This window comes from Panicum virgatum, chromosome 7K (genome assembly GCF_016808335.1).
Source record: "Panicum virgatum strain AP13 chromosome 7K, P.virgatum_v5, whole genome shotgun sequence".
Taxonomy (NCBI): Eukaryota; Viridiplantae; Streptophyta; class Magnoliopsida; order Poales; family Poaceae; genus Panicum; species Panicum virgatum.
In genome coordinates, this window is record NC_053142.1 from 24,840,658 (window position 1) to 24,859,096 (window position 18,439).

The window sequence follows — 18,439 nt, forward strand, 5'->3', positions numbered from 1 at the left end:
TGTCCTAGGGCCGAATCCTGAGTTCCAGACGGCGTTGTTCACTCTCCCACCCAACCGCATCAGCTCGACTGATTGGCACCAGATCTCCATCGTTTCCTCCGACTCTGAGTCCTTCGAAGGAGAAGAAGAGGATCACCACAACCTGCGCCACAACTGCAACGCCAACCGCGCCACTTGGCGCGACAATGAGGCGGCCCTTTAGCAAGGAGAGGACCTTGAGAACGCCGACCAGCGCAACCCCAGGGTTGGACCTCTGCGCTCACCAGCGAGGCTGAGGAACCTCGAAAATGAGTTCTTGTTAGAGTACAACGGCCATGATGTCTTCACCACCCCATCCGCCAACATGGCCGATGTGTTCTAGGTATTTGAGACACTCCCTAACACCCCTGAACTCCAAAAAGCACATGCTCGCCTTCATCTTGCAGCAGCTCAGACTCAACGTCTGAGAAAGGAGAACTCGGGTTACGGAGCGCAGTCGAGTACCCACCATTCAGCTCACTCTCATCCCCATGACGAGGAGGTCGATCAGCCCGACCTCCGTGCTCGTCTCGACCGACAAGATCTGCGCCCCTATGTCAACAACCACCACCACAAGCACGACAGAGTGGAGAAGGAGCGTTGTCGGTGCCATACGATGAGGAGTACAACGCCCATGGTGCCAACCGCAACCGTAACCGTCGAGGAAACTACGGCCCACCTCGACATCGACGACAACCTCGACAATGACCTCGATGGCTTCTTTGCCTTCTCCATCAGGTTGTGTGTCATCCAATGGCATGCAACCTTCAAACTGGTTGGCATCGAGAAGTTCGATGGTGAGTTCGACCCCAAGACATGGCTGCGCACCTACTCCGTCACCGTACGCGCAGCCAACGGCAATTATGGCATCATGGCAGCCTACTTCCCCATGATGAGTCCGCTGGCGCTGAATTGGCTGAGGCAGTCCCTGCTAGCTCCATCAACAGCTGGCAGGATCTCTGCACCGCCTTTGTCTAGTACTTCTAGGCATCTTGTTCGGGTCCCAAAACCAAATGGGACCTTCGTGCAGTACTTCCAAGCATCGAACTATGGAGGAAAATGTTCAAGTCCAACCCCAAGACCGTCTCCGACATGACAGCCGTCGTCAACAAGCACATCGACATGGAGGATGCCAAGCGCGCCCATCACTGCCACAAGGACCGACACGAACCCGCTGATCGTCCCCCGCCACATAGGTCGGCGAGAGATAGAGATTGGTGGGGGGCGGAGAGGGTGGCATGGTTGGAGAGAGAGAGAGAGAGAGAGAGAGAGAGAGGTGGTGCCTACATTCGGGAGCCGCGAATTCTGCCATCGTATAGGTGGGGCCACCAAGCTCCCCTGCGGCCGCGCGGGTGAGGGCCATGAGCTCCGCCACAGCAAGGGCGTGGGAGAGAGGATTAGCGTGAGAGAGTGAGAGAAAGGACCAAATAGATGATGATAAAGACAATGCAGGGGAAACTTTATAAATGTTTGCCCGTGTGGCAACACGTAGCATGCCATGTCAACATTGGAAGCTCGTGTGGTGTGTTTGGGACCTCGGATGGACTAGTGAACACGGTTTAGGGGCCCAAATGGACAATTTGGGAGTTTAGGGACCTATGTAAAATTGCAGAATAAGTTCAGGGATCTGGAGTGCAATTTACTCGATAACAAATCTACAACTATCAGCAAGTTATATATACAGCTATATACATCTTTCATGGCTTGATGTCTTCCTTGAGTATGATGTATGAACAAAACTGAATTTTGTTCATGAAAGAATTAGATCTGTATGCTATCTTGTAAACATATCAACGTACAAGGATATCATCAACTTTGTCATCTTGCCTCCGTACTTCTACTTCAGTCTCGCTGGAAACTGATGTGGTAGGCAATGGGACAGAAACATTAACTTTTTTGAAAACCAAATATATTAGAGCTGCTATATATGCCGCCATGAAAGGGAAGACAAGGGTGCTGATTATTGCGCTCAATATCCTTGGGAGTTCACTATGCACAAGCCAACTGATAAAGCTTGTGCTAAAGGAATAAATATTAATCCCCATAATTACCGTGGAGAGGATCCATGTGACTCGGACAATCTAAAAGTGAAGATAGAAACTAATGTAAGTATAATATGTAACAAAAAGATATAAAGATCAATGTAAAGATGTTTATTAATAGGGTTAGAGTTCATCTATGCAATCTTCAAGCAGGAAATAATTCACAATTCGTGAATGCATCAAAAAAATTATCTTGCTTTTCTCTAAATATCAATGTAAAACTTTCCACTTATTAATGTTCCTATCTCTAGTGAAACAACATTGATGTTATTAAGAATCTCATGGAGAAATCAGATAGTAATCCATTGCATTAGATAGCTTACACCAGTTGTGTTCTTGTATGGCCCAATCATTGCACAACAGCTACTGAATTTGAGGAGAGGAACCAGGGCAAATGGCAACACAAAAGCTAGTATGATCTGCAAGATATGAAGAAAACCTATCAGAATTCTTTACTACTAATACTTATTCTGTATGATGACAAGGTGGTTGTCAAAGAAGTTACTGCGGATATATTGATAAGTTGTCGAACATGAGGGACACCGCTGATGCTACAAATTATCAAACTAGGTATGATGGTGAAACATGGTCCAATGATATAACTGATGCATTTTCTCATCCCAGAGAAACCCTGTACCACATCAAGATTGCAAAAGCTTTTAATAAAGATTGAGAGCAAAGTTCAACAAAACAACAGACACAGCTAATAAAACGTTCTTTGAGACATCATCCTTTTTTTTTCTTTTTTTTTGTGGGGGTGGGGGGGGGGGTTGCAAATTAAAGCCCGTCATGTAGCACATGTAAGATGGGTATACGAAGGAGAGATTTTTTTCCCCTTCTCTGTTAATGCAATGATACGCAGCTCTCTTGCGTATTTGACAAAAAAAAAATACATGTAGTATTCCAATTCGACTCCTTGCTGGAAATGCATTTTCAGAATCACGCTTATATAGACATTGTTTTATAGCTACCTAGAAACATATTATACAAACGCACCCCCTCCCCAGCAACGCACACTTGTAGCAGTGAAACCTAAATAGCCTTGACAACTGTTTCAATTTTGACTAAAACGCATGCTAGATTTTTAGTACAAAAATTACATTTTATGGATTGGAAACAGAACTAAATTATGAATAAATTTTTATTAAATTTAAATATGTTGATTCTATTGGCTATTAGTTTAAGTAAAATAATTATCTTAATAAAGTTGATTGTATAAGACAATGTGCATGCCATGCATGTGCTATAGCCTAACTTCAATGGTGACATAGTGTTGTGCACAACCCAACAAGGTTTCAACCTAACCCCATAGCTGTAGTAGCAGTTTTATTTATCAGTTCTCTTCCACACATATATTATGAAATACAAAGTGGAGAAATATGACGTATCTTGTATCTTGATATGCGCAAAAAAATTTGACATCATTTATAGCATTTCTTTGTAAATTACCTGCATAATGTATTGTCCAGAGTAGCTGGTAGCCACTGCACAACTTTGACCTGATGCTAACAATGCCAATCCATATATTTTCGAACTTGATTTTCCAAGCACATTCTGCACATAAGCATTTCATCATGTGTGAAAAGAATAAAAAGGAATGAGGAATCAGATGGGATTATATATTTTTCTTTATGCTAAAATTGAGTATTATGTTCCTCATAAGTTTAGGTCAACATGTTGAATTTGTTCGGGGGATAGAAGGACCATAGATGACTAATAAGGGAGAAAATAATAATAATAAAGAATACGGAACTTTCTTCATTTCGGTCTTTGGCTGGGGCCATTAGGTTGTAATGAAAAGTTCTAACAATAAGCTCTAAGATAAACCTAGTTGTTTGAGCTTGACTGCTATACACCCTTCATTCTTAAAGGAAAAAAGTCTAAATTACCCCTCTCAACTATAGCCCCTAAACTATAACTTGGTTCAGTTTACCCCCTAAACTATGCCATTTAGTTCATTTCACCCCATAATACAATTTGTCTTTTTTATTTCTTTATACACAAGTTAAATTTTAATTTAAAATTTTGTAGGATAGTAGTGGATATCACAATGAATATTTTAAAAAAATGTTAGAATTTTTTCATTGTTATTTTTCATATAATTTTGAACTCCAATGATTAATTTATTATCAATTACCCTAACCAATCAAAATAATGATAAAAAATCATGTTGTATTTTTTCTAACATGTTTATGACGTGTACTATCATCTTGTAAAATTTCAACTTAAAGCTCCACCTATGCATGGAGAAATAAGAAAGACAAATTGTATTAGGGGTTGATTTGAACCAAAAGGCATAGTTTGAGGAGTAAAATTGACCAAATGATAGTTTAGGGGGTTATCCAGACTTTGGCTATAGTTGAGGGGAGTAATTTGGACTTTTCCCTTCTTAAATATATGATGTATAGGATAAGATAATTAGTTCAAAATTCAACTAAGCTATCCTATCATAAGCGTCATATATTTGAGAACAGGGTAGTATTATTTGTTGGATGTATATGTGACCTTTTGTGTTTTTCCCATTATTTAAGGGGGGTTGTGCATAATTAATTACATGTACATGCATATATTTGGATCTTGCCCCCACATAATGAATACAAGTGCTATTCATAACATTATTAATATAACACATACCAACACTAAGTAATTAATATTCTTCTATATGGTTATAGTTTACAACGATGCTGCACAGTGTTGTGGTCGGTACTAACCTTGAGTAATACAGATGTGGAATTCAATGTAAGACCACTACATGTGCTAATGATGTCGTCAACCGATTGATTATTAGCACATATAGTCCCCGTAATTGACACAATGGCTACATTTACAAGTAGCACAAGGAACAAAGCAAATGCATTCTCAATCAAGAAGAATGTAGATGTTTCCTGGACAAAACAAGGGTCAAATTGTAGCCGTATATCAATGTACAAAAAAACACAAATTTGTCCTGAATAAAACAATGGTCCAAGTTGTATATCATTTTTTTACAAAAGAGACACAATAAGTGATATTTAATTGTAAACACAACCGTGTGATTTGAACTATACAAAATTTAATGTGCCATGTAAAACCTTTATATAACTAAATATTGCATGATTTTCCTGTTTATGATTCTTGCTACAAAGACACAACTTCAGAATCGCGCATGAATTTGTTGTGAACGTATAGCAGGACATTAGATTCAAAGTTATGTTGCAGTGCTATAATTGTTGAAAGTGAATTATCATGAATATTAATCACTTACTTTGACTTCGTTAGGAGAAGATGGTAGTTTTCTTGATAGCACCAATGAAGAATGTAAGAAGAGATTGTGTCTAGCATTATATCAAATATTAGTGATATGCATATTTAATATTTCATGAAAAAAGCTTAGTTCAAAATTATATATACTCACGGTACAATAAGAGAACAAAATACTGCAATTGCATCTGATGTAGCATAAGCCCCCCGCAATCTTGGTATGAATAGGTGCTGAATTACCTCACCCATAGGAGGATTGGCATTGCTCAAATCAACAAACAAGCAAGAGGCCATGGTGAAAATAAAAATAATACCTATCATCTCCATTTTCCTAACCTTCAAGAATAAAAAGATGGTCCATATATCAGTAATGCTATAAAAATAGAACTATATTTTCTTTTGTGTCATATATGTTCCTATTTTCTAGGAAATAATAAAATAATAGAATGATTATATTAAATATAACAAGGATAAAAAACAAACAAATAGAAATAAGGAGCAAAACAACACAACAAGCTTAGCTAAAACTCTAGCCAGTCTGAAATACCATATATATTACAATTTAGGCATGAAATTTTTTGTACATTGTTCTTTTCCCATATCTCATATCTACATCATTTGATCCCTTAATAGAAAAATAATATTTTTTTACTATTTTATTCTCTAGAAATGAAATGGGAGATTAATAAACAAATATTTGTATTATCTTCTAAATAGATCCTATGGGCTATTTCAATGAAAATATACATGATCCATTTTACACTGTTATTTCAATGGTGGCAGAGTACATTAACTACTTGTATATTTTGTGGTGAGGATGAGAATCTTACCCCATAACACTGTAAAGTCAGAATCAGGAGAGTGCTTGCTCCACATATTAGAACACCACCCCAAAAAGGGATGTGGAGCAATTTGTTGTATGCCAAAGCAGTTCCTAACACTATACAAAGAACAAAACGATGTTGCAATTAGTGGGCACATTATAGCAAAAAATACATTTTCTGTTACAATATTATTTGAAAATAAAAAAATTGTTACAAATGATCTTGCTTGTACTCAAATGACATAGTTACATGCTACCTCTATCACCCTGTTAGTAGCCCATGGTAACACTCCAACCCATTTGTAGCCTATTAATATTGGCATTGTTGGCCCATGTGATCCAAATGTGGTTCTGATGTGGTGGTTTAGTATCACCTTATAATGTGGATGACAACTAGTTTATAATATACTGCCCCCTAATTAACCCCTTTGCATGAAAATATGACAAAAGTGTAAGGGATGTGTTATGTATATGCGGGCATGTTCTTTGTGAGGAGATAGGATATAAGCAGATTTTAGAGCTAGGGTCGTTACTTGTTGGCTTCGAGGTTTTTAACCAATGCTACACTTCAATTATTGTCTATGATTGCTATAATGTTTCACAATGTTCTTCTCTTTATAAAATGTTTAAGGTGTGCACAATCACCTTGTAATGTTTGTGTCTCTTGAAATACATGACCTGAAAGTACCCAAGTTAATTCTATATAGACACTTGTGATGTGTACCTGCATATATATGCACCCCAGACACCAAAAATTCACACTTGAGCACCATCATTACAATATAAATATGGAAATGCATGTTTGAGGATTCATTTCATCAGTTTATCTACCTTAAAAATTCGAACCAGTATTTTTAGAACTGACCCTCGCTCAACTACTTATACAAAGTGTAGAATACTTAGACTTCACCCTGTTCTATCATAATAGATAGAAATTAATGCCCCAAAAGTGAAGACCACTTTCCACATTAACTTTAGGAATAAATATTTTTAAGAGGTCAAAACATCTAATTGCCTTCTAGAAAGAAACTAATTTCTCTTAAATATTTCTCATACATTCAAAGAAACCAACATCAGGAGACACTAAATGAACAAGAACAAACTCAATACCTCCTGGTACAGTGGCAGCAATCACACCAACCTCGATGAGCAACCAGAGTCCATACTTCACATGCTTTGGGTATTCATGCATACACAACTCAGCAAGATGCATTCCTATTGTTTGTTACAATGAAACCAAGATGTCATTTGCTTACCAATAAAAAGGTTGTGCATGTTAGAGTTCATGAGAAGAAGGTTATTTCTTTTAGGAAAAAGTATAAATTACTCCCTTCAAGTATGTCCATACTCCACATAACCCCTTAAACTATTTTTTTGGTTTAATTTATCCCCACAACTATATCAGTTGGTCCCACTTACCCTTAACAAAGATTTGTCTTTTCTTTTGTTTCTCCGTACATAAGTGGAGTTTTAAGTTCAAAATTTGCAAGGTGAGAGTAGACATCATAACATATGTCAAAAAAATAGATAATAAATTTTTCATAGTTATTTTGATGGGCTAGGATATCTTGTAAGGATATCTTTCAACTTAAATAATGATGCCCGCCATTACCCTACAAAATTTTAGCTTAAACTCCACTTGTGCATCAAGAAACAAAAAGACAAATCTTATTAATTAGTCGGTGGTCTAATTTACATAATTGTGGGGGTAAATTTTTTTTAAAAAAAAAAGATAGTTTGGGAAGTTATCCTGACTTTGACCATACTTGACTTTGAGAGAGTAATTTGGAATTTGTCCTTTCTTTATCTATGTTGAAATGATCAAAATACTTTGATTCACATAAAAGTAGGAACTAACTAATACGGAGCTTTCACGAACCATTTGGTTTAGTAGTACAGGGGGTGTGGATCACTTTCATGGTCTATATCCATGAAACCGGGTATGTAGCCTGAATGGAGCATTGGAGGGCACACTATTTTAAAAGGGAGACGTGAAAGAATAATTTCAACCAAAGAACAAATACTTGCTTTATAAAAAACAAAAGAACAAAGGTGAGGCAATATGGTTTTGGATTCACAAGAATTAGGAACAATCAACGGAGAGATTTCTTGAACGTTCGGTATACATCATCTCTACAACCATGAACCTAGGAGATGCATTTTCATTTGCAACAATGAAGCAATAATGTTCAATAAAGAACCATTCCTCATAAAGTTGAATTTGTAATAGGCTTTAAGATCATTTAGTTTAGGACTTAGTTGATTCAACAAGTAGAATTTGTGGTGAAAAGATATTCTCAATTCTCATTTAAAATAATTTAGGTTGGGGCGGCTCGCCCCATCATCCGCCCTGAAAATGCATTTTCAAGGAGCGGCTCAAAAGCTACAATAACAATTTTGTATTTGTGCAAGCTACAGGGTTGCATTTTTGGCCGCCCCTACAAAAAAAGGGGGGGCTCTCACAAACCATTTTTTTAGTAGCAGCATTACATTTGCAAAACCAAGTTGATAGTAAGAATAGTTTCACCTGTAATGATGCCCAGCTTTGCAGCCAATGATTGTATGATCAATACGAAAATGAAGCCAAAGAAGAGAACCCATAACAGCTGAAAAATTACATGTTTAATTAGTTCTCATTCTTGTAGATTGAGATGGTATAAACTATTCTATATGAAAAATAAAATTGGCAAGCTGTAGAACAGTTGGGAGCCTACCTCGTATTTATGACTTGATCCAGCCTGCAAATCAGTCTGCACTGTTCCAATCATACAACAATACCATGCATAATAAATACCAAAAAACAGAAGGAATAAGCCTATTACTTTTAGATGTACTAGCTTATTAGTTGACATTCCTTTTAGATCGCGAGGACCTTTGCCTAGCTTTTGTAGGAAACGTAGAAGGAATACATGTTGGGTATGCAAAGACGTTCTAGCTTATTAATTAGTTCACATTCTTATATGATTTACGAGGTATGGTCAAATTAAAAAAATGAAAATTAATAACAAAAAATTATTCTTATATATATGTATGTATATATACATATATATATATCACCTAGCAAAATTTAGTGCATTTCAGGAAATGTAACAGAAACTCATTTCATCCTAGTGTCACGTGTATGCTCACATTTCCAATATACAAGACATATTACCGTTGGTAGGGTCAAGGTAAGCCAAGGATATAAGAAAACCAGGTCCAGCATGCGCTACAAATCTCTTCCATGTTGGCCTCTGCATGCGGGAATAAAAAAAAACATATTTAGTAGGGATAAGAAAAAGGCAGCAGATGTCTCCATAACACGATTGCAGTACTACTATATGTTGGAACCAGGGTTAACCATTTCGTTTTCCGGTGAAATCCCGGTGATTGGCGGAAACGGAATTCCGTTCCGAAATTTCGGTGAATTTCGGCGAATTTCGGATGAATTTTTTTGAATTTTGAATTTTCAAAACGAAATTTTTCGAAAATACCGAAATATTTTTTCCCGGTACCGAGCGGAAACGAAAAATTTCGCCGAAATTCGGCGAAATTTCGCCGAAATTTCAAACCCTGGTTGGAACTAAAAGGTTCCCAAACTACCACCCAAACAGCCCCGGGCCCACATGTCATAAAATAGCCGGTCCAATTTTGGCCATGCCGCCAATTGGACTACCAAGCATGAATTCTGTCCCAGCTCATTCAGAACTCTCCCGTATGATGACTACGCAAAAGTCAGTCTTATCATTCTTAATTATTAGTGTGAGAAATAAGTGTGCAGTAAGCCAGTAACCACTCAGTAAGAATTCCCCGGAACTGGTCAACTTTCTATTCTATACTAGCCTGCCAAAGAAATGATTCATCACGTATGCTAAGTCCTAACTACACTGGAACAATGCTCGATATGATCCAGGTCGAAGCTAGCAGCGACGACGACAGACATGGCTGATTCCAGAGCCTGAAACTAATCAAGAAGCCTACTGCTTTGCCACTGTAAAACGAGAGACGAGCAAGGAAGGGTGACAGAGCAAGAGAGCAAACCTGCGGGAGGAGGCCGCCTTGTTCCGCATCATCATCGTGTCGCTGCCCCGACGACGAGGCCCCGGCGGCGCCACCCGCCGCGGCGGCCTCCATCTCTATCTCGATCTCGCCACCTCCTCCGGGGGCGGCGGCGACGACGGCCGCGACCCTCCCGCTCCCCCTCGTCCCGCGCTGCTGCTCCTCCCTCTCCACCACCTTCCTCCCGGCCTCCTCCATCGCCGCCGCTGCGGCGGCGTCGGGAGGCGGCGGCGGCGACGGCGAGCCCGAGTGGTGCGCGGCGACGACGACCATGGGAACGCGAGGCAGCCTGCGACTTTTTGTGCGTCTGCAACTGGGAGCTAGCGCCTGCGCAGGTCAACTCTCCGTTCCCTTTATTTGCATCCGAGAGCTAAGACATATACATATATAATATATATAACATATATATAATAAAATCCGTTATATATATTAATTAAACCATCACGTCGATCCGGTCGCTGCGACGCAAGCATCGAGATAGGGAGGGAAGCAGGTCGTCGTCGCCGTGCAGGTGGTGGCGTCCGAAGCTCACCTAACCCGGCCGGCCCGGGCTCTTGTACTTTAATTAATGGGTTTTTAGACCGTAGGACACCGCGAAAATGTGATTTTTCTTCTCGCACATTCTTAAAGTTAAATTTGTCTCTCACACACTACAAAATCAGTGTTTGGTCTGCAGCACACCGAGCCGACTAAAAAATTCATTTTTAATCTAGTTAAGTGGGAGAGATTTATTAAATGACATTTATGCCTTTCTTCCTTTCTTCCCTTGCCCGCTCTGTGTGTGTTTGTGCTCCGCTCCAATGGCACCCTCGACGTCTGGGGTGACGGCGAAGGCGTCGCCGTCCGCAGCGTCAAGAGCGTCGCCCCGGACGCGTAGAAGGCGGAGCTCCTGGACGGCCCGGCTCCAGCGCCCACTCCCGGTGGACTGTCATCCAAGCTTTGGGCCCTCTGGCGCAAGCGGCCGCGGCGCCGCTCTCGGCGCTGCTCCACGGGGACAAGCCTACCAGGCTCGACTGGAGCACCACCGGCGCCGCCAGCACGCTTAGGGGGCTCCAGTTCCTCAACCAGACCGCTGTCACCTTAGCTCTCACTCTGAATGCCTTCGCAAACAAGCTGTCCAAGATCCTCGAGTGCGTCTACAGTTCACCGCTGCCCATCGCTGTGCAGCACGCCCTCATCCGTGCTTTGCCCCCAACGAATCAAAGTAATAAATTAGTAGTACCTAAGTTGGAGGCCATCAATCTTGCTCCATCGATTTGATGCCTCTCCAAATCAAGGTGTACCACACCGTTGCCGATGTCGAGCACAACGGCAGGCCGCACGAGAACACCCGCGCAGATGACAAGGACGCCGACCACCGCCCCATGCTCGCCACTGGGGTGAGCTCCCTCTCCACGAGCGCTCCTGTCTCCTCACCTCTCGCACCACAACGTCCTTGCGCGGGGAGCGATAGCAGCCGACGGGAGGGTGCAGACGCGGGGGAGTGGTGGCGGTCGGCGCGAGGCAGAGGCGGCAGCGGCCTGCCGCCTGCCGGAGGGGAAGGAAGAAGATGACAAGCGGGTCTGATGGTAAAATAGTCTTTTACACATTCGTTCAGCTAAAAATAATTATTATACTTGGCGTGGTGTGTTGGAGACAAAATTACAATTTCACAATGTGTTGAAGACAAAATCAGCTTTTACGGTGTGCTCTACACAAAACCACTTTTTCAGAATGTGGCACTACAAATTTCCCTTAATTAATCCGGCCACCGATCATAAGCTCTAGTTTAATTAATGGCCACACGGCTCTACGTGTACGGCATGGGGTGGGTTAGCTTGAGCTGCGGTGGTGGTGGCGCCGTACGGATGGCCGGATCCGGCCGGCGCCGGATGGTCAGCTGGTGGTGGTGGCCAGGCTGCACGCCGTCACGGCGACCGGCTGGCAAGCAGCAGCGCCGATCCAAATCCGATGTGCCTGCCTCAGCTAGCTTCGACGTCCCCATCTCGAGGACAGTTGAGTTGGCAGCAGCGTGGGTTCTTCCGGAACTACTGCCGCTGCCGTACCATGGAAAAGCGACGGCGTGGTGGTGTACGGATCGGAGGAGAGCAGGTGCTGGATCTTTCTTGTGAGCCACAAGCGCGAGCTACCAGCAGGCAAGATGGGACTCGAACAAAAGATAAAAAAATTTACCGTGTGTTTGGTTGAAGGGTAGGGTCCAACCCACATGGGTTGAACCCCGTTTTCGGATGTTTGGATGGAGGTTGGAGAGGGTTGGGTTCGACCCGAAGGGGAATATTCGGCTGAGGTCCGGGTTGTACTCGTCCGCCAAAATCCAGCGGACGAGTCCAACCCCCGTTTCCTCCGTCTGGGTTCCGTCTTCACTCGCGGACGACTGGGCGACGGGCGGACGACTGTGCGAGGACGGGGCGACGGCCACGGCGACGGCGAAGGCGACGGGCGGACCATCCATTCCACCTCCGGCGTCCCTCCTCACGCTCCCCCCATGGCGTCCCTCCTCCCGCTCCCAGCGCTCGCGCTCTCCAACCCTAGCACCTCTGGGCGCTGCGGCGGCGCGGGTGGGCGGCGGCGGGGGCCGTGGCCTCGCCCAACTCCGTGCTCAGCGAGCACGCCTTCAAGCGGCTCCAGCTCGGGAGCGACGACGAGGATGACGAGGAGGGCGCCTACGGAAGCGACGCCGACGAGGGGCTGGAGGGGTTCCAGGATGACGAGCTCGTCGCCACGCTCGAGAAGCGGCGGAGGGCGAACGAGGCGGGGCCGGCGGCGGTGGCGGCGGGCGGAGGAGGCCGGGCCGGCCACCCGGCGCCCTCCCGGAGCGAGCCAAGGCCAAGGCCGGGCCGGCCACGGAGGCGGCCGCAGGGCAAGGCGGAGGGGCCCGCATCGGGGGCGGCGAGGGCGGAGCTGCGTCGGGGGCGTGCGGGCCCGCGTCGTGGGCGGCGGGCGGAGCTTGGTCGGGGGGCGCGCGGGCCCGCGTCGGGGGCGGCGAGGGGGGAGCCGCGTCGGGGGCGCGCCGGCCCGCGTCGGGGGCGGCGGGCGGAGCCGCGTTGGGGGCGCGCGTCAACGGCTGTGGGGGGGCGGCGGGGGCGACGAGTCCGGCAGCGGGGGCGGTGGCGGGGTGGCGGGAGCGGGGCGGCGGGGGGCGGTCCGGCAGTAGGAAGAAGAAAGGAGAGGGAGAGAGAAGACTGACATGTGGGGCCCACTAATGGAGTGAGTCTTGCCATCCAACCCGTATTCCCAATTCCCTCAACCAAACACGTGATGGGTTGACTCCATCCCTAAAATCAGAGCTACAACCAAACAATGAATGGGTTGGCTCCGTTCTCAAAATGAGGGTTGGATCCAACCCAACCCACTCATCCCGCAACTAAACACACGGTTAGAGCACGCTGCACGCGATCGGTGGGCCGGAATGTAGGCAAACCACACATGAGGACGAGGCCAAGGTCAGAATTTGGGAAAGCAGCTATATATGGCTTGTATTACGCGCATGCTTAGTGTACCAATCAATTGAATAATCTTTCATCTTTTTTTTTTGCGGAAGGAAAGGTACTACATTAAATTGGAGCACAGTACACCCCCCAACTTACAAACTGGACCCAAAAAAAACGAAAATTACAATTGAGACCCTAGGAGCCCTGTTCATCATCTTCATCGCCTCCGTTTCCCCCGACCAAACAGCAGAAGCAACACGGAAGCGCAGCTCTCCAAATCCTCCGCCGTGAGACTCCAACAAATGGTAAAGCCGCATAAACCACCACCCCGGAGCTCCAACCAAGATGGATTTATAACTTTGAAAGAGAATCGGCGATCCCACCATCGGAGGAAGAAGAGAAGGAACCTCCAGCAGAACCGGATCCGGCCGGCCAGAGGAGCAGCTAGCGCCACCACTTCCGTGAAGAAGAGAGAGCGCAGCAGGAAATCCGCGACCGGTGCGACAAACACCAGCCCGGAAGAAGCATCTCCTGGGGGAGCACCAATGATCTATCCCCAACGCAAGAAGAAGGACCACAAACCTCACAATACGAAGCACGGAGAGCAGCTCGCCGGAAACGCCTCGGAGGACCAAAATCTTCACTCGGCCACCGGAGACACGACCGTCGGAATCGAAGCCGAGGAAACCAAAGCACCACGCAGCTACCTCGCCGCAGCCGACGCCGAATCCCCCGCCATCGCCAACAAAGAGGAGCTGGATGCACCTTATTAGCAGAAACAGAGACGCCGCCCCTGCCGGAAACCTAAGCTCCATCGCCGACTACGGCGATGAGCAACCCTAGTCTACTAGACTGCACAACCTAGTAGCTAACTACGCCGGACATCGATCCGCACCATCCCCCGTCCGCTCCGGTGCCCAAAGGGCCGATGGAGGGAGGGGGCCGGTCGGAGTTGACGCCGGAAACAGTTTCACCTTTTCGCCCTGCTTTACTGTAGAAGGGGAAAAGAGAAGAGAAGAGTCGCAACAATGTGCCGGATCACTGCGAATAATCTTTCATCTATGTGCTCTCCAGTTTGAGGTCCTCCATGGATCGGAGGAGATGCAGCACTCCGCCATGGTCGTGCACGAAGCGGAAGAAACTTAAGATAATGACGTTTATCTGACGACGAACGACCAAGACAGCCGGCGGCAAATGATATTTATGTGCGAGTTAAATCAATTTTGGAAGACCTTTGTAACTTCATATGGCCGAGCAGCTGTAAAGAAAGAGTGGAAATGCCATCTAAAATACACATCTTTGCATGGCGTCTTGCTCTCAGTCGCCAAAGGAACGGCTGCTCTAGCTACATGTTGGATTTTTTTTTTTGAGAATTACATGTTGGAGTCATTGCCCGAACATGGGCGGTGTTTGGTTAGATTCTGAAATTTTTTTCACCTAGGGAATCTTCAATGCATGGGGCACTAAATGAAGGCTCTTTGCAAAACCTTTTCACATATGAGTGCAATTTAGTGCAACGAATCTAATGAGCCTAATTAATTCATGATTTACAACAGTAATGCTACAATAACCTTCCTCTAATCATCTTCTAATCATGCGGTCAAAGATCTAATTAGCTACAGTACTATAAGTACTATAGTTGTGGAGATTGTTTTGTAATAAGACTTTATTTAATACCTCTAATTAAGTGGCAAAAAGTTTTCATGAAATTTTTTTCAGGGCATCCAAACACAGCCCATGAAGGGGAATTTTAGAGCCCAGTGTCTACAGATTTGTTTGTTCAGCACTTCATCATTACATATTGGAAAAAATCCTTTTTACCTCTCTGAATATTGGGCTAAGTCTGCTTTTTCTCCCTGAACTTTGAAACCGGCCGACCAGTCTCCTCGGACTCCCAAAACCGGTCGCACCACCTCCTTGAGCGGGTTTGAGGGCGGTTTTACTATTTTTCTTTTATGTTTATTTTAACCGAATCTTTAAAAATTATAGTAAATCACAAAAAAAGTATAAAATAGAAAATTTAATTTTATTGGACTATATAGGCAGTGAACATATTATATGGTATACTTTAGTACAATTTTTTTGCTATATCTTTAGATATATACTTTTCTGTAATTAATTTATAGCTACTGTTTTTATCATGCAATCATTGTGAAATTTTTATGGTGGGCTAATCATTATATGATTGAGCTATAGTAAAAAATTTATGATTATTGGATCATGTATGACTGAGTTATAAATTTATCTATAGATTTGTCTAGATTTTTCTATAGATTTTTCTAGTTTATATAAATAAATCTATAGATAAGTCATACATTATCTAATAATCATAAAATTTTTACTACAGCTCAATCATATAACGATTAGTCCGCCATAAAAATTTCACCATAATTGGATGACGAAAACTATAGCTATAAATTAATTATAGAAAAATATATATCTAAAGATATAGCAAAAAAGTTGTACTAAAGTATACCATATAATATATTCACTGCATATATCTACTCATTTGAAGTCCAACAAAATTGAACTTTCTATTTTATGATTTTTTGTGATTTATTATAATTTTTCAAAGATTGAGTTAAAAGAAACATAAAATAAAAAGTGTAAAACCGCCCTTAAACCCGTTCAAGGAGGTCGTGCGACCGGTTTTGGGAGTCCGAGGAGGCTGGTCGACCGGTTTCAAAGTTCAGCGAGAAAAAACAAACTCGGCCCAAAGTTCACAAAAGCAAAAAGGATTTTTTTCTTTAGGCCAATCTCAGTGGGAGTGTCATACGAGTGTCATGGAAATTAAATTTGCTAACATGTACCGATCAGTATGAGGAGAGAAAAGAGAGGAGTGTCATGATATGTGAGATGAGTGTCATCACCATGACACTCCACGGCACGATTCTTAAGATTCTAGTTTAGTTAACTGACGATGACACTCCCACTGAGAGTGGGCTTACGAATCTAAACTCAGTCTGCCGGACGGCCGAAAGGTTTTTTCAAAAGCAATGTGGATGCCACGGAGCCCATCACACTAGCAGTCGCATCTCGCATCCCAGAAGGCCCAACATACGACGCACGCACACAAGGCCAGTGGCCCAACACACCAACAGCCTCATCCAGCCTGTTCGGATGCTTTAAACTGGCTGGGCTGGCTGGCTGGGCTGGATGCTGCACCAGCTGCTGTGCCGTCCGTCCTCACCGCCTCCGTTCGTACCCTGATGCCGTTTGGCTGTAGAGCCCATATGAAACTCCTAGGTCTACATGTCAGTGGTCGTTCACAGACTGAGCGCATCAGTGAGAGAGCAATTAATCCACCAGCCCAGCCCGGCCGGTCCCGCCAGCCGAACAGACGTGCGTGCATGAAGCCAGCAGCATAGCCGCACATGGCGGCTTCGTGTAAATATAGATTTAAACAAAAAATAGCAAATAATTATTCAAATTAAATTTCGGTTTCACCATTATAATCATAATATCTTCGAAACTTGATCGCTCTTAGCTATATAGGTGAATTTTATTTCTGGACTAGTTGTATTTCATTCTAATATATTCCGTTCCGGAACAATTGTTTTTAGAACATTTTATTTGTTCTCAAAATAATTTCTGTTTTTTATTATAATATTTGTATGTTTATTGACAGAAATTTTATGGAACATTGTTTACATAACATTTTTAAATTTTTGAAGTTCGAATAATTGGTCCCCTCTTACAAGGAACCGTTCAAATCTCACCATTAAATTGTTACAACTAGAAAATTATTCAAATATATTGAACTATGGTCTTATTTTGAATATCTTACTTGAATAAGCATAATAATAAAATTATTATTTAATTTAAATGCTCAGTTGGTAAACTAAATATTTTAAAAAAAGTTGCATGGGCAGACCACATATGCGGATATGCTACTTGTACAGGGTTGGCATCTGATATTACCTGCCAAAATGCTTTCATCATGTTTATCGTTTTTAAGCTACCATTTTGATAGTTTGTTATCATCATCGATGTGATTTAGATCGGATAGTCGCTAATTATCTAGTTAGAAGAATTTCAACTACACATCCATTTGGAACCACTTTAGCTCACACTCACAGCACCGGCCGGATGTGTTCAGTGCCGGCATAACATTGTATTGCCTCTCAATCTTGGTGCGAATGATCGGTTCTCCCACAATCTACTCGTCCATTGGAAATACAATTTCAATCCAAAACAATTTCCACAGATCAGCACTGTTTTTGAAAAAAGATTTTGTCACCGATGGAGAAGCCCTCTTCGGCTCTTGGCTGATTCCCGAGCATCAGCAATGGCGTCCACCATAGTAAGAACCCATTTGCACAGCCGTGGCTCCTTTATAAACAGCTCTGACTCTGGATTCTCTGGTACAGTGACTCTTTTGATGGAGCTAAAACTAATTTAAGAAACATTTGGCAAAATAGCTTCTTCAATTCTGACTTTGCCTCCTGAGGTGAAAGCCGTTCATGAAGCCTGTGGAACTATAATTTGTGGCTTCGCCTCCACACTGGAAGCAGTTCCGGGCTTTATGGTCGGCTTCATACATGGAGCCGTTCTAAAATAACCTCATTGGCAAGGTTTTAGGCGAAGCCATTTTTGAAGCCCTACTAAAGAGGCCCTAAATCCGGCTAAGGAGCTCATATGCATCGAGTCCGCCAAAGATTGCCGTCTCCCTGCACTCATGATAGACCTTAGTCGACGAATAAATTTCACCGTCAAAATCGCCGACGTCGTCAATGCCATAGTTTGACAATGGTACATTCGCAATCTGCTGAACATTTTATCAATCACCTACCAAAAATCGCGGGTTCCATTTGCACACTTCACGCAACAAATTAGCGCTGTACGAA

General features: G+C 43.4%; 1 protein-coding gene across 4 annotated transcripts; it reads right to left on the minus strand.

The window, feature by feature from the left end:
• Positions 1-1,610: 1,610 nt before the first annotated feature.
• LOC120640603 (metal transporter Nramp4-like) lies at positions 1,611-10,579 on the minus strand. Of its 4 annotated transcripts, none has more exons than XM_039916491.1 (13): positions 10,144-10,579; positions 9,278-9,356; positions 8,838-8,873; positions 8,651-8,729; positions 7,234-7,338; positions 6,131-6,240; positions 5,455-5,636; positions 5,305-5,374; positions 4,772-4,945; positions 3,510-3,614; positions 2,566-2,691; positions 2,384-2,479; positions 1,611-2,099 (listed from the first exon to the last, which is right to left on the minus strand). In XM_039916491.1, exons 2-13 carry the CDS (start codon positions 9,326-9,328, stop codon positions 1,809-1,811), a joined length of 1,425 nt encoding a protein of 474 aa, XP_039772425.1. In that variant the 5' UTR covers positions 9,329-9,356; positions 10,144-10,579; the 3' UTR covers positions 1,611-1,808. The 4 variants fall into 4 exon arrangements, with proteins under 4 accessions (XP_039772425.1, XP_039772422.1, XP_039772423.1 ...); XM_039916488.1 differs by having other exon boundaries at positions 8,838-8,878; XM_039916489.1 differs by lacking the exon at positions 7,234-7,338 and having other exon boundaries at positions 8,838-8,878.
• Between the last annotated feature and the right edge of the window lie 7,860 nt (positions 10,580-18,439).

Excerpts from the sequence above, each read along its gene's own strand:
- LOC120640603 (XM_039916488.1), bottom strand. The coding sequence starts at position 10,434 with ATGGTCGTCGTCGCCGCGCACCACTCGGGCTCGCCGTCGCCGCCGCCG. Across the intron at positions 8,730-8,837 it reads GATCAAGTCATAAATACGAG|CTGTTATGGGTTCTCTTCTT; the intron begins GTAGGCTCCCAA and ends GTAATTTTTCAG. Across the intron at positions 2,100-2,383 it reads CATACAAGAACACAACTGGT|ATTGTCCGAGTCACATGGAT; the intron begins GTAAGCTATCTA and ends CTTCACTTTTAG.